This window comes from Artibeus jamaicensis, unplaced genomic scaffold (assembly GCF_021234435.1).
Source record: "Artibeus jamaicensis isolate MK-2021 breed Jamaican fruit bat unplaced genomic scaffold, CSHL_Jam_final scaffold_474, whole genome shotgun sequence".
Taxonomy (NCBI): domain Eukaryota; kingdom Metazoa; phylum Chordata; class Mammalia; order Chiroptera; family Phyllostomidae; genus Artibeus; species Artibeus jamaicensis.
The window spans coordinates 3,698,901-3,725,920 of NW_026522046.1; the positions used below are offsets into that span (position 1 = coordinate 3,698,901).

General features: G+C 42.4%; 1 protein-coding gene across 4 annotated transcripts in view; it reads left to right on the plus strand.

Annotated features, from left to right (window-relative positions):
- The window catches only part of MASP1 (MBL associated serine protease 1), a 59,735-nt gene that overhangs the window by 1,315 nt on the left and 31,400 nt on the right, over positions 1 to 27,020 (plus strand). For 3 of the 4 annotated variants that reach the window (XM_037131770.2, XM_037131767.2, XM_037131769.2), the window contains exons 2-5: positions 5,522 to 5,563; positions 5,670 to 5,901; positions 24,353 to 24,530; positions 25,321 to 25,452. In XM_037131770.2, the coding sequence (XP_036987665.2) occupies positions 5,522 to 5,563; positions 5,670 to 5,901; positions 24,353 to 24,530; positions 25,321 to 25,452 (584 nt within the window). The remainder of the gene's footprint in view (positions 1 to 5,521; positions 5,564 to 5,669; positions 5,902 to 24,352; positions 24,531 to 25,320; positions 25,453 to 27,020) is intronic. The other variant, XM_037131768.2, reaches the window with a different exon arrangement.

The window sequence follows — 27,020 nt, forward strand, 5'->3', positions numbered from 1 at the left end:
GGCCCATCAGCAGTTCTGTGTCTTTGTGTTTACTCTTTCCTTAACCCCAAACACCCCTTCCCCTCATTTTCTACCTCAAGGATGGGATTGTCCCAGCGGAGTCAGACATCACCTCCTCTTTCCTAGCCCACCATCCCCGGAGTAAGCATCCCTTCCTTTGTGCTATCTCTCCCCTTTGGGGCTACATCTCTTCCTGTCTTTGTATAAAAGTCTGCCACCCCTTCCAAGGCTGAATGTTTCTTAAAGTACAGAATCTATGTCTTGTTCATATTTGTATGCCCAGTACCTAGCATAATTTCTGTTTTCTATTAGGCGTTCAATAAATATCGGCTGAATTGAATTCGGTTGTTAAATAGTAAAAGTGCTATTGAAAAAATGCTCCACTAGAAGTTCTCAAGGAATCTTGCCTTACATAGAAGGGCATTTCAGAGTTTACAGAACACTTTTTTTATAGACACTGTCTCATCTGGTCTTCAGATTTGGGATAAGGTAAGGATTTATGGAAAAGTGAGGGTAAAAGCAGGTAACAATCTATCCAAAGCCACATGGATGGTTTTTGAAAGGCTCAGACCTAAACTCGGATCTTTGGTTTCCCAGTCCAGGATTTTTTCTGCTATATTCTATCAGACTCTCAACCAAGTGTAATATTCTATACTGGCAGCTCTCACTCCTAACTGCACATTAGAGTCATCTGTAGTGCTTTAAAGTGCCAAGGACTACACCTGACTTCAGACCAATTAAACTAGAATCTGCTGGGCAGGGGCTTTGGTATTGGTATCTTAAATTTTTTTTTCACATAAAGCAATGGTTTTTTGAGTTATTTTTCACAGGATTAATTGCTTTGGCCAGATGCCTGGGTATATGGGCATGGACCCAGCTTCCTCTGTGAGCTTTGGTTATTCCCTTCTTCTGTTGAAGCTAATTCACCATATGGTATTGGGTATGACATGTCACCTCTTGGGGTATCCTTTTCATCATCTGTCAACTAAGGGTGTTGTCAAAGGGATCCATACAGCCCCTTTCAACTCTTCGATTCAGAAACAGTCTGGGTGTAGTGTAGGTTGAAATGAGGGGACTCAGTGGAGAGGATAGAAACTACCATGCATTGCACAGTCACTGATCTAGGCAGGCATTTTCGTGCATTCCCAGTAGCCTGCTCCGGCAGTGGAGCCAATGAAATTTCAGCTTTAGACGTTGCTCTTGACATTTTGAGCAAATGTAGCTAAACTTTTTTGATTAGTGAGAGAATAGATAGCAGGTGTCAGAAACTGTACAGCCGGTGCCTGGTGCATAAGAAGCCAAAAACTCTCAGAGAACGTGATGCAGAATGAAAGCCGCCACTTGCATTCTTTGATTTGCAGACCCTAAAGCAAGGCAACATATGTTCAAGCCCATTATGCGCAAGGAGATATTTGTTTCATATGTTCAACTGTTTTGAGATGCAAACAAAATAGAACAGAAAGATTCACAGGCCTTCCTCCCACGCTAACCAGTTGTCTACACAGCACGGTCCAGGGCCTCTGGGGCTGTCAGCAGCCAGCCCTTGACAGACCTGCATTAGGAGGCTCAGAGTCTCCTCCATGTGGTCTGGAAAAGCAGAGATGAAGAAAGCTGACCTTTCAGCCTTGCATAATCTGGATGTCACCACTGCAGGGAAATCCGCTTTGGGAGCCAATGCTAACTCCTACCCCTTGCTTTTCGGGAAGCAGCATGATAAAGTAATCATAACTAATGTTTGCCCAGGGTTGGACAGTTAACAAAATACTTTCTAACCTTCCTTTACTCCGAAGCAGCCCTAGTGGGAAGTCATTATTATCACCAAATGGATAAAGAAACTGAAACCTTACATGACCTCCCCAAAATAAGTCAGATAAATGAAGTCAAAGCTTGGACTTGAACCTAGTTCTTTCGACCCAGGACCCAGCACTCTCCCCATTGCCCCCCACCCCCACCTTCCCTCCACCCCAGGCAGCACCGACCAAGAGCTCCCTCCCCTACTGACACTGGTACATTTCCTCCCTTGAAAGTGGGGCTGCCTGGGCCCTGAAAGTGAGAGTTTCAACACTCAGCTTTCCTGTGAATCCATGGGAGACCTGGGCTCATGCCTTCCCTTCTCTCTGCCTCTTAGGCCCTTCCTCCAACAAAGTGCTTTAAAAAATGGTGACCCTGGCAATTGGATTAAAATATTTTGTTTCTTTAGTTGCATCTCACATGTTGCTATTGTAGGGGACTTGGAAAAATTTTAAATAATTTTATTGTTTTCTTTTTATTGAAAAAATAGTACAGGTCCTTCTAAATAGATTTTAATATTTTGCATACACAACAATAAACTTAAAAATACTCATATTCCCACTTCAGTGATAACCATTGTTCACACCCTGCTGATATCCTTCTAGGTGTTTTGCACTTACCTATTTACCTTTTATGTAAATATTGTATGAGAAACTAGATAATATATACATGTGTATATATACATATATAGTTATCTTGTATTTACACACTCAAAAAGTCATGTATATGCATCTGTACACTTGGTACAGAAGGTTGGGGAGAAACAGCTTCCTGATTAGCAAAGATGCAACTATTAGTCCTAAAATGCTCATTCATTTCCCAGCATTGACTTTTTTGGTTATGCAAGACTGTGGCCCCTCTTTCATTCATTCATTCATTCATTCATTCATTCATTCATCTTCTTAGTCATTCAGTCATCAACTGAATGTCAGGCTGTACCATATATAGTTATACATATATAAAATCTTGAATGCTCAAGTGAGTCCTATAACTAGAGATTATAGTCCCAATTTCATCTATGACGAAATTGGAGCTCAGAGAGACTAGTTACCCAAGATTTCATGGCCAGTAAGTAGTAGAATTGGGATTTAAACCCAAATACATCTAACTTCAGGGGTGTGTCTCTAAAGCAGTGCAGTTTGGTACATGCTCTCATGGAAGCGTGTACTGCCAAGAGCTGTGGAGTGAAAGGTACTCCACAGGCTGGGAAGCTTTGAGCTCAGTGGTGGAGGACAAATAAGACCATCGAGTGAGGAGTGATTGGCATGTGCAATGGGATGGAGGCATGGATGGGCACGGCATGCTGCCAGAATGGCATGCCAGAACACAACTGGCACCAAGATGAAGCTAGTCAGGCACATCGGCACCAGATCAAAAAGGGCTCCTCAGCCACCCTGGGAGCAGATGTTTTACCCTGCAGGCACAGTGGAGCAGCGTGGTCACATCTGGGTTTTAGAAAATCAACTTTGTGGAAGATTGCTGAATGGTAACAAGTGGGGGCAGGGAAATCACTGAGGATGCAGTAGCACTAGTCTACATTAGAACATTTAAATTAATTGACCATGGGTAGCAGAATAAATAGAACTTACAAGAGAAGTTGATGAACCAGGTTTGTGATGTTTGAGTTCAAGGTCCTTAGGTCTCACTGCAGGAGAAAGGAGGTCAATCTATTAGATCCCTGGTGTGGTGTATATTGACTATCAGGGCTTTGACCAACCTTGGACATTCTGCCTCTTTATTGCATCAGCCACTTTAAGCGCGTTCTGTGAGTTTTATTGAGTTTTACTCATCCCTTATGCAACTCTTGTAATAGTCCATTATCTTTGATTCCTATAACTAGAAATCAATGATAGGATTTTGATCCTTTTATAAAAACATGCATCGAGAGAAAAAAAACTTGTTTTACTCATTCTTTTTATTTTTTTAAAAAGGATTGTATTTATTTATTTTTAGAGAAGGGGGAATGGAGGGAGAAAGAAAGGGAGAGAAACATTTATCTGTTGTCTCTCATGTGCGCCCCAACCAGGGACTGAACCTGAAACCGGGCCATGCATCCTGACTAGGAATCAAACTGGCCACCTTTCACTTTGCAGGCTGATGCCCAAACAACTAAGCCACATAGGTCATGGCTACTTATTCTATATTAATTAAAAATATTAAAGTTAAAAAAGAAAAAAACTCATATGCCCTCTGCCGGGCAAGACAAGAGTGAAGGCCTGCAAAGGATGGCCCTGGTGGCCTGTGGCCATGAGCTAAGGTGTCCTGGAATTGACACTGGGCCTGGGAGCTCAGAAGAAAAGCCATAGTTAGGTCCATCCCCTTCTTCCGTGACCCATTGGCATCTTTCAGGGCAAAAGAGTTAACCTAACTCTTTGAGGCAAGGGGAAATAAAAAGCAAAATGGAAACTGCTCACAAATAAATCCTACATTTTGGGAGAACGGATAATTCCCTCACTTGGATTTTTTCTTCTTTCTGTTACTAACACTGTTACATTTGACAAGCAGAGAAGAATCAGGAAAAATGACAGGGGCTTTGCTGACACCGCCAACTTCATCAAGACAAAAGGTTTTGTGTCTCAGGGAAGTCCTGGCAAAGACTGGTGGCTCGGGGAGCTATGTGGAGATGGTGGCCAAGTTCATCTTCATTATTAAGTTATATTTTCCAGCCAAGACATCAAGAGTGAGCCACAAGAGTGAAAGAGGGTGCTATTAATGATTATACCAGATCGATGCGTATAATCTAGGGATGTCCCAGGTGAGTCAGACAGCCTAACGGCATCATCCCAAAAGAACTTTCCACAATGATAAAAATACTCTAAATCTGTGTCATCCAATGTGCAACTGTTAGCCACATGTGGCTACTGAGAATTTGAGATGTGGCTAATGAAACTGAGATGAATGTGTAGCTCCCTTTCATTTTTGTTCATCTAAATTTAAGTTTAAATAGTTCCGTGTGTCTAGTGGCTGGTGTATTAGACAGTAGAGCTCTTCAGTCACATTATTCATATGAAAAGACCAGAACCCTGCACCGCAGCAGCTAAGTTCCCAGACAAAGGAAGTGCTGAGAGAGGCCCTCAATAAGAATTCTCTGAAGAACTAAAAACTCCATCATCGTAAGTCACTGTGATGTCTCTTCAGTGGCAGGAATTCAGACCATTTCTCAGAAACTTCCAGAAACTTTGAAAAACACAGTTTTGCCTAGGGATAGCCAAAATCCCAGTGACATTTTCCATCAAATGTTTAAGACTAAGCCCTGGCATTGAGTGTTATGACATGTGGCACCAGGACCAGCAATTGCAAATATTCTTTGCAGCCCGTTCCCAGGGCTTTCCTGGCAGTGTTCCGAAAGCCAGCAGAGTTTCTGTTTGGTCAGAAAATACCTCTCATTAAAAAAAATTGGAGGGGGCCATACCTTGATTAATTTTGTTAACTTTGTTTAAGGTACTGCAGATCCGATCAGTGAGTGTAAATTTCACCCCAATATTACTACATTACTATTACTTATGTTTTAGAAAATAGAAGAATTTATGAGTTTTAAATGAAGCTGAGTTGAAGAAATGATAACTTTCACCTAATTATGAAATTTACATTTTTAACAGAAAAATGATATGTGTTAGAGTCCCCAATGCAGTACTTGCTGGGAAACTTTAATACTATAATCAAATCTTGAAAAGAGCACAACTGGAAAAAACCTTAGGAATCACTGAGTTACCACTTTCCTGTGTTTTAGACCGAGCATGCATGGCCAACGGGGGAAAAGTAGTGACAGAAGGTCAGTGGCGGACACATGCTGGGAACTTGGTCTCTGGGCTGCTGATCAGTTCAATGGTGAGGTACCTGTGTCCATGAGTGTAAGCAGAACCATTTGTGTCTTCCAGGTGGCTCCCTCTGTATCATGCTCTGTGCTTCTCCTTGTTGAAGGCTTTGGCCTACACTGTGGAACTTAACAACATGTTTGGCCAGATCCAGTCGCCTGGCTATCCAGACTCCTACCCGAGTGATTCAAGAGTGACTTGGAATATCACTGTCCCAGAGGGATTTCGGATCAAGCTTTACTTCATGCACTTCAACTTGGAATCCTCCTACCTTTGTGAATATGACTATGTGAAGGTGAGACCCCTGATGTTCTCTAACTGGACCAGGATCTCTACTGGAGAATCTGCTGGGAGTTAGGGAAGCATAGGTGAATTAGACTCTGTGTTTACCCTCCCAGGTGGAGCCCAGTGAGGGAGATACACAAGGTTGCACATGATGAATGAAGGTGTGGGTGGCACGCCAGGTACAGTCTGAGTACATAAACCTAAAAAGGACCACGAAGTAAACTGAGGATGGGAAAGTGTAGCTCAGCCAAACAGCTTCCCCTTTTTACTACTGTTCTCAAAGTCTTTAATGTTTTCACTAATCTCTGCTCCAAGGACACCTTTAATTTAAAAAAAAAGGCATAAAAGAGCAGGGACCCCAGAGTAAACATTAATCAGACTGAAACACATCCATGATTATGTCCAAATCTGAGGCCTCAGAGAGCATTGCCCAGTGCCCTAAGTAACGATCAAGTGTTTGGGAAGTGTCGGGTACGTGGTGGTAGATAGTGAGAGGTGAGATTGGAAGGTTGGATTGGGGAGAGATTCAGAAGAGCCTTGAATGTGATGCTAAGGAGTTTGTATTTTATGAGCAAAGGGTATATAGGCAAGGGAGGGAGGTCACTAACAGAGGTGAAGTTAATAAAAAACATGGAAGAGGGGCAGAAAATAATCAACACATTATCCGGTTCCCATGGTCCTGGGAATTTAGAGAAAACCCAGAAACAAGGCTATGGATGGGAAACTGTTCTTTAAAAGTGGTGCTGAGAAAGGTTGAAGTTCTTTTTTTTTTTTAATGAAAAAATATGGTTGGAGTATTTTTAAGAGATCAAATTAATTAAGGTTGTATCTGATTCATAAAAATGACTACCTACTTTCTATACTTTCTCTGACTTCCTAGAAGAAGTTCTCACCAAACCACACTAGAGTTGACTTTGCATATTGTTATCGTTGTCTCATTTTCCCACAGCCAGAAATTCAGCAAGTTATCCTTGTATTAACCACAATGTTTGATCAACAGCAAAGTAGAGATTTTACAAGGTGCTTTTACACTTATAATCTCATTCAACCTCTAAAACGATCCTATGAGACAGGTACTACTATCTCATTTAACAGGCCAAGAAACAAACCCAAGGAAATGAAGCAACTCACCTGAGGTTGTATGGCTAGAAAGTGGTGAATCACGGTCTAAGCCCATGTCTTATGACTGTCAATCCCATGCTTTGTTGGCTCTACAAGCTGTGCTCCCCTGAGCCCCTGGATACTACAGGGGTTTACAAGGGCCACTAGGGGCAGGGCAGGCCTGGTAAGCAGGGCTGTGAACACCTACCCTGCTTAAACTCATTTTAATTGCTGGATGTTACTTATTATTTATATTGGGTCTGCATCAAAAATCTCACTTGAAATGAGGTTTCTGTGACTTCAAAACCTTCCAAAATTGGTATTCCATGGCAAAGTTTCTCAATTTCAGTGCTATTGACATTTTGAGCCAGATAATTCTTTGCTGAGGAAAGCTGTTTTGAGAATCATATGATTTTTAACATCATTCTTGGCTTCTACTCACGAGATGCCCATAGCACTTTCCCTTCCACTTCTAACAACCAAAAAATGTCTCCAGACATTGACAGCATTCCAGAGAGGCAAAATGTCCCCATCTGAGAGCCTCTGCTCTGTGGGATGCTGCTCCTCTTTGAATGTTCTGTTCTGGGGACTGTGAGAATTTATAGGTACAAAAGGTCTGGCCCCTTACAGAGAGAGATGAGCCCAGAAAAATAGCCATTGCACAAGATGGAAAAGAGTGATGACAATAAAAGACTGAAAAATGGAGTCAACCTCTTGTGTCACAAGGAAAGGGCAAGGGCACTTCTCCAAGTAAGGGTTCATCATCCTAAATTAAAATTTCTGACAAACAAGTCATTTATGTCTTTTAGGAAATAATCTAGCCTCTGCCAGAACCAAACTCCAAGAGAAGAAGGACTATGGGTGGGGACATCAGGTTGGCAGAATCCCCCAGCCCATTTCCCCAACTACAGCTGGTCATAAAACCAAGACATTCTTAAATATTTGGGTTGGAACATAGACTTAACCAGCAGGAAAGTGACCAAATATTGCCTTAATAAGACAGTACATTCCATAGATTTGGACAAGGCCAGATGTGAACTTTCTAACTGCTTTCCCCCTCTACTTTCAAACATGTCAACCACCTAGAAAGTGTGTCAGTGGAAACACTCACTTTTATTGGTAGCTGCAACCTCACGACCATGAAATTACAAATTTTTTTCTTTAGCTATAACAATGGCTTATTTTTGTTATTTTCCCTCTCCACCCCCAGAACTGACTATCATTTCATATGCACTGAGCAGTCATTCCTCACAAGCTTTCCTCTTATTTAGACAGATGCTGGGTTTGATTTTGTTAGGTCTCCTTTATCAAGATGATAAACACACAATAGAGGATTTAACTTATTCCTTTGCCCCAAATAAATGCAGTCTCCTGGCAAAGCAGATTAAAGAGATGACATCAGCTGCATCTGGTAGTGGAAAAAATGACAAGGTACTTTTCAAGGGCATGAACAGAATCTGAAGAACTTTTCTGACACTGAATTAAGGACACTGGAATATATTTCTACCCAAAGCTTGACCTTTTTGACTGGAGACTATTTTGGAAATTGATTGATGTTTTCTAACCATGGAGGTGAAACACCTTCATGAAAGCCCAAGGAGATGGAACTAGACCTTCTGGACAGGGAACATAGTCTTGGGTTTTTGCCTGGGTTTCAGAAATTGCCTGTTCTGGTCCCATGTCTGCCAGTAATTCCCCAATGATTGTGAGTGGACAAGAAAATCTTATAGCACTTTCTCTGCTCCAAAATCAGACTTGTAACCAAAAGAGCAACCAGCAATGCAGAGATTGATTTGCCTACCTAAAGTGCAAGGACTGTAGTGCCTACCTACAATCCTTGTATCTCTGATCCTGATACATTTTTCCAAAATCTTTGGAGGCAGGTAATAACATACTGAGCTGGGAGGGCAAGATGCATTTCTCTTCTTGTACTTGCCCAGCTAACTGCCTTCTAGATGCCATCCCAGCATCAGCATTGGCCTCCCTACAAGGGATCCAGCAACAATGGGGCCTGAGAGGGCCTTCCTTTGCCGGACACTATGCTCTGGTCAGTTCACAAGTAGAGCTCACGTGGAGGTGGGTCTTGTGTCCTTGGCTACACATGCCCCATCAGAGTCCCCTTCCTAGAGTTGAGAACTCACTGAATAGCAGGCTGCCGGGGCCCTCTGGAGACACCTTTAGTCCCATGTTGCTGCTTGTTATTGTTGTTTTTCAAATATTATCTCCCCAGGGGCTCTGAAGTTCACTCTGCTCACTCATCCTTCTGGTCACCCTGAGGGTCACACCTTTCAGGAATTACAGTTAGACTATTGCTTAAGTTCCCGGCGGACAGAAAAGGAGACTGAAGCTCAGTGTTCAGGAATGAGACTAGCACTCTGGCTTCTGGACTGCTAAACCCAGAACCTTCCACATAGAGTTGAAACTTGTTCATTTTTTCTAATGTCCCCCCACACTTCACCCCCAGAATATATATCTTCCCTGCTACAAATAAGAAGAAAGCTCTTCCCTTTATATCTGCATTATATACGGGTATGCTGCCCCATGCCTGGGTGAGTCAATACTTCTCTCCACATTCCGTTTTTTCATCTGTTCCATGAGGGGAGGAGATGGGATGATTCTTAAAGTCCCTTGAATTCCAGAATTATAATCCTAATCCTCCTTGCCAGAATTTTCCAGATGACCCCACCAAACTCCCATTTTCCTAGTTAGGATAAGGCCAGAAACTGACAGTAATATGTCACAACGGCCACTTCCCACAGTTCCATGGCCGTCAGCACTCCAATAAGAGCCTGCAGTCTGCTGGGGGCGCTTTAGTGACAGGCCATTTAAAGAAAATGTGTAAGCACATTGTGCCACTGCTGTCCTTCTCCAAGCAGTTTCAGGTATCACTGATTTCCATTTGATGTGATAATATCCCCTGTTTTGAGGCTTTATCGTACTGTGACTTAATCACCTTGGCAGCTTTAAAGTGGGTTTAAAAAACGCTCTAGTTCACAGGAACCTAGCGCAGCCCCAGCCCACGGACTTTCCTTCCCACCCTGGCCCATCAGGGGTACTGATGACCACACTGCTGACAGTGCACAGCAGTAGCTTAAAGAAGAGCAGGACCCGAGGCTGTGGTCCAGATGCTCTCATTTTATGAAACTTCCTCTGTCTGGCCTGATTTCCCGCAGTCCTTGGTCTTTAAGGTGCATGCACATCTGCACGACAGCTTCTGATTTTTGGAATATGTCTACAGTGTGTGAATTCCTGTAGTGCACAGATGAAGCATACAAATCATAGCTGGTTAATGCTGCAGATGAGGGGCAGAGCACGAATGCTGGCCAGGGAGTCGGTAGGCCTGCATTCTTGTGGCCATTCTCTACTAACTACGTAAACCATGGGCAAGTGACTACTTCTAGAGAAGACTCTGTTTCCTCCTCTCTCAAACACAGGAGGTTGAACACGATGGTCTCTAAGGCCCATCTAGCCCTCATATGTATGCATCTAAGACGACAAAAATCATAGTTCCGCTCTAGCAACATTATGATCAAAAGCCTAGGGAAGCGCATCACATTGGCCAGGGTCACGCTGGCACCAAAATTGGTATCTCAAGATTCTCAGTCTTTTCCTTTAAAAAAATAAATGACAGTGGAGTCCCATTTTGTGGATACTTAGGTTTTTTTTAAATACATTACATTACACTTTATATTAAGGGTAATGTAATATAAGAATAATGAAAAGCAAATATTGTCTATAGTCAAATTTACTCAGTCTCTTAAATATGGTAGAATACTGACTTTTAATATTCCCAGAAGGGACTTTCTCCTCAGAAATGTGACAAATTACATTCTTCTGGTTGAGCATCAGGGGAAGCGGTCCACTTGTGCTGAGACAGGAGCCCTGGAGCTGCAGTTGCTGAAGTGCATTCTTAGAATCCAGAACCACCAAGGGGTCAGCATATGTATACATCCTACTTCTGAGTTTACTCCATGACATCCGCTGGTTGGAAAGGGAGACAATAAACACCTGCATTCTATTTTTATTCTCTTCTCTCTGTTACTCACTGAGTTCATATAGCCCAGTTGGCATCTGTTGAGTGCTCATGATGCAACACCACTGTTTTTCTGTTATCTCTGTATCCTTGAGGTATTCAACATTTCTTCTATTCTTTCCACTGTCGGCACCATAGTTACAATTCTTATTCTTCTCACCTAGTCTGTTGTAATAGTCTCCTAAATGTCTACCAACTGTCAGTCTCTCCCCAACCAGTCCACCCTCTATCTGTGTCCAAAATAAAAATATTGCTTTGACTGTGCCACTCCCAAAATCTTTCCCTGTCTCCACAATATCAATGGAGTGAAGTCCAAGAATCCTACTTAAAACCTACTATGAACTGGACACTGCACCAAAGATGGGGCCCATGAAGATGTACTCTCCTCAAGAAATTCACACTGTTGCAGTGTTTTATAAGACAAGTGCATAAGTAAATTTAAGCTGGGAAATTAACACAAGGGGTATAAAGCAGTATATAAGTTGGGGAGTGGTCATTTCTGGGTGTTCAGAAAAGGCTTTGGAAATAGTTAATGTTTGAGAAAAGTCTTGAGGGGTAACTAGGAATTCAAGAGTGAAATTATATAAGCTTCTCAATTTCCCTAAGCACTGCTTTTGTCATGAGTACAGAAAAAACATTTATAATGATACAGCACTTTTCTCAAAGGTTAAATGAGATAATGGTGGTAAGTGGAATGAACACTGCAAAAGGCAGTCACATTCAGTGGTTCACAAGTCAAGTTCTGGAGCCAGTCAGACTCCTGGGGTCAGGTCCTGCCTCCTCGTCTTAGAGTAAAATGAGGTGATAATAATGCCTAGCTCATGGGCTTCTTGTGAATGCCAAGGGAGATCAACGCTTTAATGATACATGTCCAAGACATGTGTGCTTAGCTGCATAAATACTATTATAGTGGTAATGATGGCAACGGTGTGAATGATAGAGTGACTGCTGGTATCACTGGATGCTCAGTAAATGTCAGTTTTCTCATCTACTATGACTCTACCACCAACTGACTATCCACGACCTCACTCTTAACACACAGTTTATAGAAAGGTACTTTGAAAGGACTGTCCAAATCCAGGAGATTATTTCTCCTGTGTGTTACCTTGTAGTGCACAAATTTATGGCAGTTTCTTATCTACTGCTTCATTCTCATGGAATAGGAAGAGCAGGGATCATTACACTTAATTTAAAGGAAAGAAAACTGAGCACAGAAAAACCTAAATGGGCTTATCCCAGTCTCCACAGAAACATGTCTCAGTCCCTGGTTTTCTTACTCCCGAGTCATGATTTTTATCATCATGTGGCCCTTCTCAGAACAGGTTTTTATCATGGAGGAGGCCTTGATATGCTTTCTCGCTATGCATTTTTTCCAAGGCAATACTGCCTGTGACAGTAATTTAGTAAAATTTACTAAAACAGAAGAAGATCGAGTGTCCTCTGTTGTCTAGATTTTGTTAAAGAACTCATATTCAGATTTTGAAAGAAAAAATATTTTACAGAAAAAGACGGAAATGGAGTCTGTGCTATGAAGGATGGGAAATGCCAGATTTATCTGTTTGTGGTACACAAATTCTCAGGGTGAACTTAAGGTCATTCTACCAGACTATCAGCCTCATGAGTTCAGGTCCCATGTCTGTGTTTTTTTTTTTCCCCAGCAGTGAGCACAGTCCTGGGGCAGAACAGAAAAATTCATGTCTCCTTGTAGTGAGCATCAGGGAAAGGGCTCTAGTCTAGAAATTAGCCACTGACTTCTGCTGATATGTTGGGCAAGTCATCTTGCTGCTTTGGTCCTCAGCTTCCCCACCTGCCCAGTGAGAACACTGGACTGGCTGGCCTCTGCAAGCCCACCCAGTCCTGATGGTCTGCACCTCCCAGGCCACCACCCCTGCCCCTGCCCCTGCCCCAGGCCTCATGGGTCAATCTGCATCCTGCTGCGTAACCAACAGCTGAGTTCCAGCTCTAAACTGACTCCTCTGACCCCACCCCTGATTTCTGTGCAGAACTCTCACGCCCTCAACCTTCAGGCTGTGGCTGACCCCGTCTACTGCAGTAGTTCTGCTAATTATATGGGAGTGGACAGGAGGCCTTGAATCCTGAAAAAAAGAGAAATGAGAAATGGGTAAATGTTTCTCGTGAATGTTAATTGTATTTCCTGGTGGAATTCTTTCACTCCAGTGATACCAAGTCCCAAATACCAATTCTAGCTAATTTGGAAGAATCAAGAAGTGAAAATGAGCTTCAGACGTGTGGGGGGAGCTTATTTTATGCAGGAAGTGCAAACAGCACAGGCTATGGTGTGATGAAAAACAGAAGGAAGGTCACAGTGCTGGGGCAGAGAGTGTGCTCGAGTGTGGGGGTGTGAGGTGGGAGTGCTTGGGGGCGTGGATACACCTGGCATTCAAGCCTGTGCGCTTGTGGGCACACAGGCTGCTCTCAGATGCACCTCAGACACACCAAGCAAAACTTGGATTTACTCTGGTGTGCTCATTCACAGAGGAAAAAATTAGGGAATAGGAGGTATTCATTCACTCCACTAATTTATTTATTGAATGCCTATTTATCAGACCTTGGGGTATAACACTAACTAAAAAAGAAAAAATCACTGCCCGTAGGGCACTTACATTGCACTGGGGGACAATGAACATTAAACATAACTCATAAGTAAATTATATAGTGTGTCATAAGGTGATGGGAAAAGAAATGAAATAAAGCAGGAGCCCCTCGAGTTGGGGTGGGGGTTATGACTGAGATACATTGGTCACGGTAGTCTTCGTTGAGAAGGTAGCTTCTGAGCCAAGATGTGTGACTTTCTGGAAAAAAGCATTTCTACCAGAGAGAACAGCTGGGGCAGAAGCCCCAAGGTGGCCAAGTGCCTGGTGTGTTTGAACAACAGCAGGGGTGGCGGTGTGGCTGGACCAGGGGGGCAAGGAAGAGAGAGAGGTGTGGTGGGGAGCAGGGGTGGAGAGTGACCATCAGGAGGGCTGGGAAATAGGGTCCCTGTTAAATGCTGACAGGCAGTGACAGACTCTACAAGCTGTTTTCACACCAATGTTTCTTTCATTTGACCTCTTGACTCTTTGAGGAATGAATTAATGTCCACCATGTATGTTTATGAAAACTGAGCCTGAACACAATTGTGTGCTTGTCAGTGATTAACAACTGGATCTGGATGGGGCAGTGCAGGGCGAAGGGGCTGGGAAGGTGAGGAGAAGGGTACACTGCTCAGCACTCATATACCAGACACTGGTATCTCAAGAGCACGGATAATAGTAGAATGCTAAAATAGTGAGGAGGTGATGAGTTTGTATATAATTTGTTTTTAACATATATTATTTATATGTAAGTTTATGGAACTTAATTTTTCGTGAAAGCTGTATCTAACAACAGGGTCACAAAAAGCCCTGAAACGTTGGCAGTGGGTTCCTGGGAGCTGGGGCCAGCCAGCTCCAGGCACTGGGGAGGTTAAAGTGACACTTGACATAGCACAGGAGCGGCTCAGCAGCGACCAGAACCCAGGTTGTTCAGTCCCCATGGAGGCTCTCCGGGAGGATTTCCATGGGAAAATTTGAGTAGGTACATTTGGGCTAGGATGCAGCGCTGTCCAGGGAGGTGGCAGAGAGACACACCAGCTCACACATTCCTGGAAACTGCTGGCTGACATCGGCACCTGGCAGGTCCCTTCTCTCTACTGGGCACTTAACTTAATCCAGTCCAGACTGTGACATACCTTGAGCCTGGCTGCCTCTGCTGTGGAAGGAGACAGCCAGGCTTTGTTTTAAGCTGTCCTCCAGCAATTTTCCTGTCTCCCACTGTTTTGGGCTCAGCCTCCAGTCCCTGAGGGAATTTGCATGTGAATGGGCCTGAAGTCATCGAGGGGTCAGATGGGGGTCTGAACCATTCACAGGCCCACAAGGGTATGAATCCTTCCTGGCCTGCCTTCCCAGCCTCATTCCTAAACTCTCCCCCGGCCCCGCCTCCAACCCTGCTCCTGCTGAGATGCTGAGACAGTGGGCACTGCCAGCTTCCCACCTGCAGGAAGCCTGTTTCCCAGGCTCCCAGTGACTCCTCCCCAGCCAGCTCTTTCTTCTCCCTGTTCATGCTGCCTGGAGACCATGCCCTTTTCTGGCCAGAGCCCTCCCTTCAAATGGGCAATCCTTGACATAGTAGTGGGCACCTCCGACTCTAAGGACTTGGAAGGGATGGATGCTCTGAGGGTCTGTGTCTCAGACCCTCAGAACATTAACGTTGTTAGCATGTGCCTGTACACAGGACCTTCTTAGGGGTTCCACATTGCAGATATTTACTCTGACTAACAAACAGAACACTGTACTAGGTCGGTCAGTATACCTTGGTCTTGATCCTGGTCTGCTGTTATCTGGCCCTGTGACTTTGAACCAGTTTACTTTACTTCTTTGAGCCTCAGCTTCCCCACCTAAGAAAGGAAAGAGATGGCCTTGATGGCCTTTAATGTCTTTTCTGTATCCGACATTCTGTGGTTGTCTGATTCCAGTGACTGACCAGGGCTGGAGGACAGGACATCTGGAGTTTGTCTCAGGTCTATTACTCCTAGGACATGTGGGCTTAGGCACTCACATCACCTCTCTGGGCCCAGATCACAACTGCCTGAAGTACATTCATTTCAAGGCTGCCATCATATAAACATGAAAATAACCTGCTAAGTGGAAAGTTTCACACAGAACAGGGTCCTATTACTACCAACGAGCTGGCCAAAATGCCTGCTTTCTGTACCATGGCTCTAGTAGTGCTTAGCTGTCTTTAACTTCACTTGAAACAATTTTGTTAGATTGTATTGTGACAGCTGTCATATCAGCATGCATTAAAAAAACTTACCAAAATTCGTGAATTTTCACACAACCATTTTAATATTGAAGATAGAAGAAAATATGCAACATTTGGGGCATATTATGCTTTATTACTTTAAGAAAGGTAAAAGGCAATTGAAACACAAAAAAAGATTTGTGCAGAGAAGATTTGTGTGGAGAAGGTGCTATGACTGATCAAATGTGTCAAAAGGAGTTTGCAAAGTCTCTTGTACTACTGACATTTTAGCTGAATAATTATTTGCTGTGACGCTGTCTTATGTATTGGAAGATGTTTAGCCGCACCCCTGGCCTCTACCCACTAGAAGCCAATAGCTGGAGATGGTTGACATACTCAAAATATCCAAATCAAATTATTGATGAAAATTAAAAATATGTCTTTTATTTTACAGAAAAAAAACTAAACAGACTTTTTGCTAACATAATACAACTGTTGTTGTTATTATTATTTTCATTGTTTTTGTGGCTAAATGACTTGGGCCAGAACTTAAGAAGCATCAACCAAGGCCATCTTGCATCTTAGACTTTTTTTTTTACTGACATGACTTTCAAGAGCTATTTTTACTTACATGGCTTTCAAGAGCTTCTGAAATACAAAACACACACACACATGCACACACGTCTTCTTTTCTTCCAGTCCCAGGTTCTTGTCTGGCCGGCATCCAGTACCTTTCATTTGCTCCTTTTCATCATCTTTGCCTGTAATTTGAACTGGGTAAAATAGCAAAATTGGGCTGTTAACCCCTGGCGCAGTCCCTGGAAGCGACTGAGGGTGACCTCAGGAGCACTGAGCACTCACATGTGAGTCAGGAGCCCTGGGCCCAGGGCTGTCACTGAGTCATTGCCTAAATTCACGCATCTAGCAAAACTCTTTGAAACGCAAGAAAGTGAAGAGATTCCTGGACTTAATACTGTTTTCTTTTGGGTGGAAGCTTTTAGAGATCCCTTGCATTACTCTCATCCTCTCTCATGAAATAAGGGTAAGATCCTCACTGTGCCACCCACCTCTCAGGACTGTGAGGAAGCTTGTAAAGTACAGAGAGGCAAAGGGACCTAAGGGACCTAAGAGGCAAAGGGACCTGTCAAATAAGGAGGCTGGGCTGAGAGGGATCTCTGGGTTCCATTTCTGCTCCATCAGACTGGGACCTGGGAGTCTCACAAAAAGGGAAGTCAGTGCTTACGGCTTCAGTGAGGTCAGTAATGGAGTAGAACTTGGAAACAAAAAGATATATCCAGGGCCAGTTCCAGTCTCTTAATTCTTTAAATGCATGAAATTACCCACATCCTACTGGGACAGCTGCAAGTTCAGAAAGCTATCATTTCACTTGGCTGGATTTCAGCAATCCTGTTCTCACTAATTTACTGAGTGCTGACTATATTTCAGGTAACTTTCTAAATGTTTTACATATATTAACTCATGCTGTGTTTACAACATTCCTGTGATACAAATACTCTTTCACTATTTTACAGATCAGAAAACCTGAATTCAGAGTTTATTAGTTTCCTAGGACTGGCGTAACAAACAACCATAAACCAAGTGGCTTGTAACAATAGAAGTCTATTTTATCATAGTTTAGGAGGCCAGAAGTCTGAAATCAAGGTGTTTTCAGGACCCTGCTTCCACTGAAGTCTCTAGGGAAGAATCCTTCCTTGCCCCTTCTAGCTTTGGCACTCCTTGGCATTCCCTAAGTGTGCAGCACATCTCCAGTCTCTGCCTCTGTCTTTATACTTTCCTCTGTGTGTCTTTGTGTTCAAGTTTCTCTCTTCTTATAAGGACAGGAGTTACTGGAATAGGATCCAAGAGAATCCAGTATGCTATCACCTTAATTACATAGGCAAAGATCTATTTCCATATAAGGTCAAGTCCAAGGGTTAGGACTTGAAGATATCTTTTTGAGGAATACAATTCAACCTACAAAGATAATTTATTTCCCAGATATCTAATAACTGGTGAAGACTCATGTTCAACTCATATAACGATGACGTTTCACATGATTTGGTCTCAGTAAGGAGTTACATGCAAAAAACAGGAAATATAAAATATTGAAATCAATACACAATTCAATTACTCTTTTGAGAAACAAACAAAAAATAAAGGGGAGATGTTTTTATGACATTCCTAAATGTTCGATCCCTCCCTCACTGATCTCTCTCTATCTGTCTCTCTCTCTCTCTCAACTCTTCCTACCCCCAAAGTCTTCATGAATTCCACACCAAGGAATTCCTCTGTTTCCCCTCATGCATCCACTTACACCCACCCATCATCTCCTTGTCTAGGTGACACAAGCACAAGATGACCACAATAGAATTCCCATTGAAAAATGGGAGGAGTGGGAGGCATATCACAGTTATGATCCATAGGAATCTGAAATCCAGCCAGGCACATGTTGCCTGCTCCAGAGCCCAGTTCTGGATTACAGCCTAGTTCTGCTCCCTGAGAGCGGTTCCCAGTCTATTGCTCTCTGTGGCTCTTTACTCTGCCCCATGGCTTCTCAGCTTCATCTGCTGAGACAGCCTTCCTTTTCCATAAGAAATGGCCCATTTGCAGCTGAGTAGTCCTTTCCATCTATTTCTTATGCTTTGAACCTGGGCCTCTTGCTATTTTGAATTGTCTCAGTCATTTCTAGTCCCAGCTGGTTGGTTCATCTCTCTTTAAAACTTTTTGGTGTCTCACATATCAGACTATAGTTCACTCAACTAAACAAAAACAATACCCATGGTTCTTTTCAAAATAGGCCTTTCTCTCCACTTTGAAGAACATGTTTAGGTGCAATGGGACAGTGCTCTTAAGATTCTTCAGTATCCGTTTGTCTAGCTGATAGGGAGCTCTAGCACTGCCTTAAATCTTCTACATTTTAATGAAGGATCATACAAAGAGAGATTTGACATGATTTTTATCCTTAGGCCATTTTTGTTTTTAAAATGCTTTGCTGGTATAGATACTAGACATGAGAAATAATATTAATTTTTCAACCCAGCTGGTCCTGGGCCCTTGTATTTCCTCGAATTTTTGCTTGTGCACCAAAGACTTAACTTCTTCCTGAAGTACCTTGCCATCCACAGCTAGAAGCATACACTGACACTCACAACATTTTGCATAAAGATCTCCTCAGCCAGATCCACGAGTTTATTACTGCATATTTTTCCATCTTCTAAGTGGTAACTGGCAAGTTTTGCCACTTGTTTCACCACTGTGTCACTCAGGTCACCTTTTGTGAAGTCTTCTATAGCAGTTTCCTCACTGATAGCCAAACTGAAGCCACCAAATGCCAGTTTTGACACCTTTATTGACATCCTACTTCTGATGTCAACAAAGGTATCTGTCAGAGTACAGTCAGGGAAACAGCCTCTGTGAGTATTGAGATAATGGCTATTGATGGGCATTAGAACTCATATAATTATAGGAGGAGCTGGGAAAGTGAGGGTCCCAGCTTCTCATAGATAGAGAGTTGGAAGACCACAAAAAGGTTCCTTATCAGTTGTCCTGAACCCCTGGCATGGGTGTCTGCAGAGGAATCCAAGAATTAAGCCCATCTAAGGAACTAAAATAGGGCTGTGAAAGGGGAGTAATGGGGGGAGGTCTATGAGATGCTGTTGGCTCTGAGCAGCTGCCACGGCTGTGGGTCCATCTGTAAGCACCAGGTGGTAGGTCTGGGCTACTGTTTGTCATCAGAGACAGCAATTGAAAAAAAGAGCTGGGTGCAGAAGAGAGTGAGGACGAGTTATGACCTATCTGGTACATCTACATCTGTTCATTTCTGTATCTTATCATGTAAGAATCTTTGGAGAGTAAAAAAACTGTTGTATTCTCAATTCACACAAGTTCTTCTTTTGGCCAGCCCTGCCCTGGAACTATACAGTGAAGGAGACTCTGGGAATGTCGTTTCCAGATTAACTAACAGACAATTGGACAATGTACTACACTCTCTGAATGTCTTCCTAAATTAACTCTGAAAACCTTTTCAAGGGCCCAGAGAAATTATCAGAGGGGCTCCAGGATATAGCTTTTAAACAATGACCAACAAAGCCTTGAGCCATTGGGTCTGTAGGACAGCCTTTGTTGGTTGGCCTCATGCCTTAAAAAGACACGAGTGTCATTGTCTATGGAATCAAGATGCTGCAATTGTGGACCAGGAGCCTTCGCTCACTAAATAATGACCTTGTCTGATTCATTTAAGCATCATCTAGGCTTCAGGTTTTTTATTTACAAAATGAGAATGATCACTTCTAAGCTACCTTCTTTATCCATTGTTCCGAGGAACTAATGGGTAGCCATCAATGTATTTGTTAAATTCTGATAACTTTATGGACATGTGGAGAGTAGCTGTAGTTTTTCTCCCACAGAAATTTGGCCAACTTTTCTGCTGCCCTGCCTTAGTTCTGTAGGAGTTTTGTGCCAATTCTGCTGAAGTAGAAAATTTATAGAAAACAGACTTGGGCTTCTCCACCTTAGCTCTCTCTCTCTCCAGCTTTCTTCTGTCCTCAGTGGAAGCTCTTTCCTACATTAGGCGGTAGTGGGAAGGGAGGGATGGTTGAGGCTTTGGATGTCTCCGGGCCATTGATTCCTTCTGCCTGGATATTCTCTCTATGATCCCTCAACTCTCCATCTACTATTTCTACGAGCCTAAACCCCACTCACTTTTCAGTCCCCAGTTCAAAGAACATTTTCTTTTTCCTAAATGTTTCTGATTCCCTTCAGCTGGGTGATATCTTTTCCCTTTTTAAAACACCTGGGTCTTCCTATCTTTCATTGCAATAGCTTTATCCTGACATGCCCTAACACATATACACTTGAGTGCTTATCTTATTGTCCTACTAAATTTCACATTGGAAGAAGCAGGGGACTTGCATATTAAGCTCATGCAACAAATAAGTATTTTTTGGCATTCTCCACATTATAGTCTAGACAGACCTTGGTGTATAAATAATTTCTGAATTAAGCTGAAAGAAACCAAATTGAGGACATGCATCCACACATCACTGCCCTAAATAACAATACCTAAAAGGACAAAGTTGCCCATAATAAGGTATTAAAAAATGAAGAGTCTGTGATCCCTAACTGAATGGTTCTTAGTTCTCTGTTATTATGAATTTTATGTCTTCATGTGATAAGGTATTTCCCTCCATCATGGTAACATGAAGACCCTAGAAATGGAACAATCCAAAGAGAAGCCAGGGCTCAATTTTTCACCTGTACTCAGAGATAAATGATGTTTATAAAATTTTACAATTCATAGCAGCAGCTGCAAATATTAACCAGGGCCAGTGACACCCCTCTGTTTAGGTTATGGCTGGAACTGTCACTGAGCCACATCCTCTCTGGGAGATAGTTCACGCACCCACGATAAGGTTTCAAGAAGCCCTTGAGCCAGAAAAATTGTTTGTCAAAGTGTTTATGTCTTTTGTCATGGATGCCCTGGATTGGTGGGTTTCTTTCTCCAGGGTCAGAACCATTCCCAAAGTACAATTGATATAAGAAAATGCTTGTAGTTATCTCTCTACTCTTAAGTAAGTCACTTACCCACTTCCTCTCTGTAGACCTCAGTTTCCTCTAGAAGGGCATGTGAAATACCTCTTAAATATACCTCTTTCTCCAGAACTCTGTTATGAACTGCAGGCTGAATTCACAGAGTCCCAGGGCCTTCTTTTTCTTTCTGCTTAAGGTGTACATGGCTCAGATTTTCCCATGGGTCTCAGCTGTGGCATGCTTACCACACGTTGTCTAAAATAACGTTGCTCTGCAGGTGATGACAATTTATCTGCCCACTTGAAAAGTTCCCTAAACCTGGAAGACAAGGTCTCTCTCTAATGCAAATGATCTCTGATCGGTTTCCCTTGAAAGTGTCCATGTTAAAGGCATTATAGAAGCCCAAAGACATTGAGGATCCCAAATTATAGGAAGGAGGCTATGGTGTCTCGAAGTGTTAACACTTAGGACATCAGTATTCATTAGTAATTTATTTTGTGTTATATGGTTATAGACCACAAGCAAGTTTAAGCTCATCAGATCCTTCAGCAGGAAACAGTTTGTGTATTGAAACTCCTGCTCACCATCTTCTAGTATGTATGTATAGATCTGTATGTATGGGTATAATAATGACTTGTTCAAATACTAGTATGTCAGAATTGGAAAAGAACACAGAGCTTAACTATTTCAAACCCTTGTTTTGTTAGGTAGATAAATGAGAACTAAAGAGGAGATGGCCATACAATAGTTAACTGCCGATCAGGAATAGGGTTCAGGACCTCCAGCCACACCTTCCATTATTCCAAAGTAGTGGCCATCACTTTGACAGTCCACTCTAGCTCATGTAGTCAGTCACTCATAGCAAAAACACTTTCCCAGTACTGCATCCTAAACCTACTTAGTCCTATTTTTATTAAGTTCTTAGAAGAGCAGTTTAACTGTTTCCTGTTTTATAACATATTACAGCTAATAAACTCATAAAAATACAGGAAATAAAACAGCACATAAAAAGATATAAGAATTGCTAAAGCATTATTGTCTGGGGATGTTCGATGCAGGCCAAACAACATTATGCAACACAATATCCCCAAGATGGTTGATGTTCATAACAGTGTCCCTGAATCTGCAAGAATGGATTAGTATGTTTCACCTAAGAAAGCAGATTTATAAATCTTTATATTGGAAATATAAAGATACATATTTCATATATATATATGTATATATATAAAATGTATAAAGCACTTTAAATAGTATTACAACAAAAACTGCTTTAAATTTGTTAATTATAGTTAAGTAAAACTTTAGCTGTCTGGAAAACTCAGATAACAAAAATGAAAAAGCCAGCTGCGATGTTCAAGGAAGTGACATCTCAGCTGCGTGCAGATAGGCACTTTATACAGTAAAAAGTCTGTTGCAAGTTTGGCCAGTGTCTGCAGAAGAAAGAAATAAATAGCAAAGCCATGATCTCATCTTCTGTTTACACTTCAATTCTCAAAGTTAGTGATTAATTGTCCTCGTGTTTTGTTGCCAGGGCAAATTGTTTTCCTTTAAAACATCCACTTATTTTAAATAAATAAATCGTTAGTTTCAAAACAGAAGTGCCAAATGTCAAGATAATCTGGCATACTAAACTAAAGAACAAAACAATGAATTCATTAGAATCTACTAGAGATCGGCAGCCTCTGAGAACGTTCCTTTAATGACTTTGGAATGCAGCAGAAGCCATTCTTGGTGAGAGATTTTCTTATGCATCTTGCCTAAAACATCAGTCTAGAAGTTGCAAACACAAATACAAGCTTAAAAGAATTGTGATAGGTGTAAATGATAGAGTCCTGAGTAAGCCAAGTATTTGTGGTCAAATAAATAATACAAACCAGCTGCCATACTGTGCTTCCCAAACCAACACACACAATCAGCTTAGACAACTAGTTTAAGATCTCTGCTTGGATCTCTGAATTTACACAGGGCCTCTGGCTCTTCCAATGTAGTGAATTCCTTCAGCAAACAGGCAATTTTTGCACTTGGGTCTAACACAAACATACACAAAAATGCACTATTTTTGGATGATTCCAGTAATTTTGGTATTATTAAAACTTCCTATTAAATATAGTTCTGATTACATGAGTTTCCTGTTCAAAAGTTTTTGATGTCTTCCCTTTACTCACAGAAGGAAAATCACTTATCATTACGGCATTCAAGGTCAACCCAAATCTAATTTCAGCTTATCCTTCTAAGTGCATTTCCTACAACCCCCACAGACTACATGGCTTCTCATTGTTTTCAGAATGAGTGTTGTACTTTGAGTTCTTGACAACAAATAACTGCTATGTGCCAGGTCCTGTTCCATGCACCAAAGACACATCTGTAAAGAAAAAGTCTTCTTGTCCTGCAGCTTACATTCTGATGGGGATAGTTCCCCTTCTGAGTGCACTTCCAGAGCTAGTTTTCCATTAAACCTCCCATCACATTGTATAACAGCTCTACGTGTGTTTTCATCAGTCTGAACACTATCTCCCCATGCACAGCTCTTTATCTCATTCTTATTATCCCCACTATCTGCTTTGCCCAGTGTCAGACACACTCTGAATGCTCAATGAATGACATATTGTATATAGTGTTTTTCTTTGGAAATGTGGTAAGTTTTTGTTGTATATCGAATCCATCTATTAGGTTATTTAACTCTTTTGAATTTTAAAATGGAGTTATTATCAACAAATAAGCCATTTAGTTGTCAACAGGAATGATGTAGCCATTTGGTTCTCAATGGGAATGACAAAGGTCAAGCTACTCCTTATGGATCTAAACAAAATGAATGAAACAGTGATTGAATGGCCACTTTGATTTAACCTAGTATGTGTCTTTCCCTAAATCCCAATATCCCTAATCCCCACTCTGTGGGTTTCCTAGGCTGCCTGGTCTACTCATGGGCAGCCCCTCCCTCTTTTCTACAGGAGACCAGCAGAGAAGCTAATTTGAAAAGCTATTCATCTCGTTCCCTTTCTCTTTGACCTCAAAGGTAGAAACTGAAGACCAGTTGCTGGCAATCTTCTGTGGCAGTGAGAACACAGACACTGAGCATACCCCTGGCCAGGAAGTGGTCCTCTCCCCTGGTTCCTTCATGTCCATCACTTTCCAGTCAGATTTCTCTGATGAGGAGCGATTCACAGGCTTTGAAGCCCACTACGTGGCTGTGGGTAAGTGAGAAGTTGGTGCTCATCCCCAGGTCTCCCTTTCTCACTGAGGATTATAAGTGCTGTGTGCTCTCTTCTTCTCAATGAACATATGTACACTCGGCACACAGATTCTACCATGAATGTCTTACTGCATTTGCTCTATTATGTATCTATTCATCTCGTAACTAGTGACATGGAGCATCTTTTCATGTGCTTCCTGGCCATTTATATATCCTTTGGGGGAAAATGCATGTTCGAATTTTTAAACTGAATTGAAAACTTACATCCTTTTTATCTTTATATTTCCAATGCTCATGACAGGGCTTGATCCCTATAAGCAACATAGAAAGGGAGAGATGGCATGGGGTAGAAGTTAAGGGCCTGCACTTGGGAGCCAGCGCCCCTGGATTTGAGTGCCTGCTCTCTCCACCACTTTTATCTGTGTGCCTGGGAGTCAGTTATTTAATGCCTCTAAGTCTCAGTTTCATAATCTATAGAGTAGGCATAGTAAGAGTCCTGCTTACTGTTATCACAATTCTTAGAGGATAGTAGTACCATCAGGAGTCAGGTTGCTTGGATTTGAACCTGACTCTCTGTAATCTTGGGTAAGCATCTCACTTCTCTGAGTTCCAGTTTGCTCACGTAAACAGAAATAAGGGCTACTTCTGGGCTTCATGCAAGAAGTAAATGACAAAATGCTTGTATCTCCTAGCGTAGTGAATAGTCCATGCTAGGTGCTCTGTGTATGTTGGCTGTTGTCTTCATCATCCCACATGGATGGACTCACTGAGAGGCTCTGCCTGTCCCACAGATGTGGACGAGTGCACCGAGCGTGAGGACGAGGAGCTGTCCTGCGACCACTACTGCCATAACTACATCGGCGGCTACTACTGCTCCTGCCGCTTTGGCTACATCCTCCACACGGACAACAGGACCTGCCGAGGTGGGGCCCAGGGATGATCCTACTCATCACCACTATGTGACACTTTCTAATCAGATGAGGGAGGCCTGGAGGAAGGACAGATACGAAGTAGGAACAATTAAAAATGAAGTCAGGAAGCTGTGCTTCCAGGTACTACGTAGAAGATGCTGATGAAATGCCCAGCAGCCCTAGCCACTAGGCCTTCTTCCTTCCTGGGCAGCAGAAATTTCTGCCCTTTTCTCCCTCTCTCCTCTCCCACTGCAGGTCATCAGTCAGGCCAAGTTAAGAAGAAAAGATTTCCCAGTCCCCTCGCTCTGACCAGGAACTAGGCCTCATCAGAAGTAGTTTTTTCTCTTCTATTCCCTGGTCCCCAAGTGCCCCTGTGACAAAGAGAACCTCGTGGTCCAAAGGAAAGAAGAGGGAGGAGGGAAGTAAAGACTGAGAGAATGAGAAAACATCTCATTCTTGCTGTTGCATCACTTATCAACATGCCTATTCAGCCATAATCTCTGCCTGGGCAGAGCTGGGCACACAAAGGGGTTCAGCTACTTTCCGGGAAGACCATCCTGGTGAGTGGGTGACACAAGCAAATGGTGAAAAGTAGTAAATGCTGTACCAGAAGTGCGGCCACAGCACGATCAGAACTGAGTCTGCCTGGGGAGTGGGCAAACTCTTCCCAGAAATGGTGACCCTGATGGACACAAAAGAATAAGGAAAAGGAGAGCATTTTAGGCAGGGAGAATAGCTTCTGCAAACCTTCCAAGCTCTGATAGAGTTTAGAATATTTGGGGAATCACCAACAGATTAGTGTAAGTGCAGGATAAGGATCTGTGTTTTGGAAAAATCCCTTGGAAGCTGAGTGAGGTATCACTGGAGAAAGACAAGGCTTGAAACAAAAATTCTTTTCCTTTCTCCTTCAAACACTTCTACCTTCTTCTGAATAAAACCACTGTATGACTCATCAGTAGAGAGCAGGCACATAGAGAGCAATTACCTTCTAGACTAGAGAGTTATATTTTCTATGGTTTCCATTCAGTAAGCTCTTACTCAGTATCTACTATGTGGTCAGTACATGGAGGCTAAAAATGAGCATGGTTTCTTGACCTTTTTTCTTATTTCCACCTGTGCCTCCAGGAGCTTTTTAAAACATTGTCTTCCTAATCTCCCTAATATCTGCCCCTCCCCATGAAATGTTAATACAACAGATATGCTGTGTGTATTATTTATATACTATATACCTATCTATGTAAATCCATAGAAAGAGTAAGACTTGCCCCCCAACCAAGGACCAATTTTAACCACCTTTGGGGCAATATCATCGCCCTGAGAATGCCTGGGGCAGAAAATAAAAACAGATGGGAATTCAGGTAACCTCATCCTAAACATTGTTCTACAGCTAGAGTGGTAGAACTTCAAGTTAGTTATGCCCCTTTTCTGGTCCATAGTTTACTCTTTTGCAAATGAACAGGATAAACAAGTGCTTAGATAGAATTGACATCCTAGATCCAGGATGGGTCAGCCCAAGGACAAAGGTTCAGTAGCAAATAGAAGGACTTTGGTAGATGCCCTGACTGGGTGGCTCAGTTGGT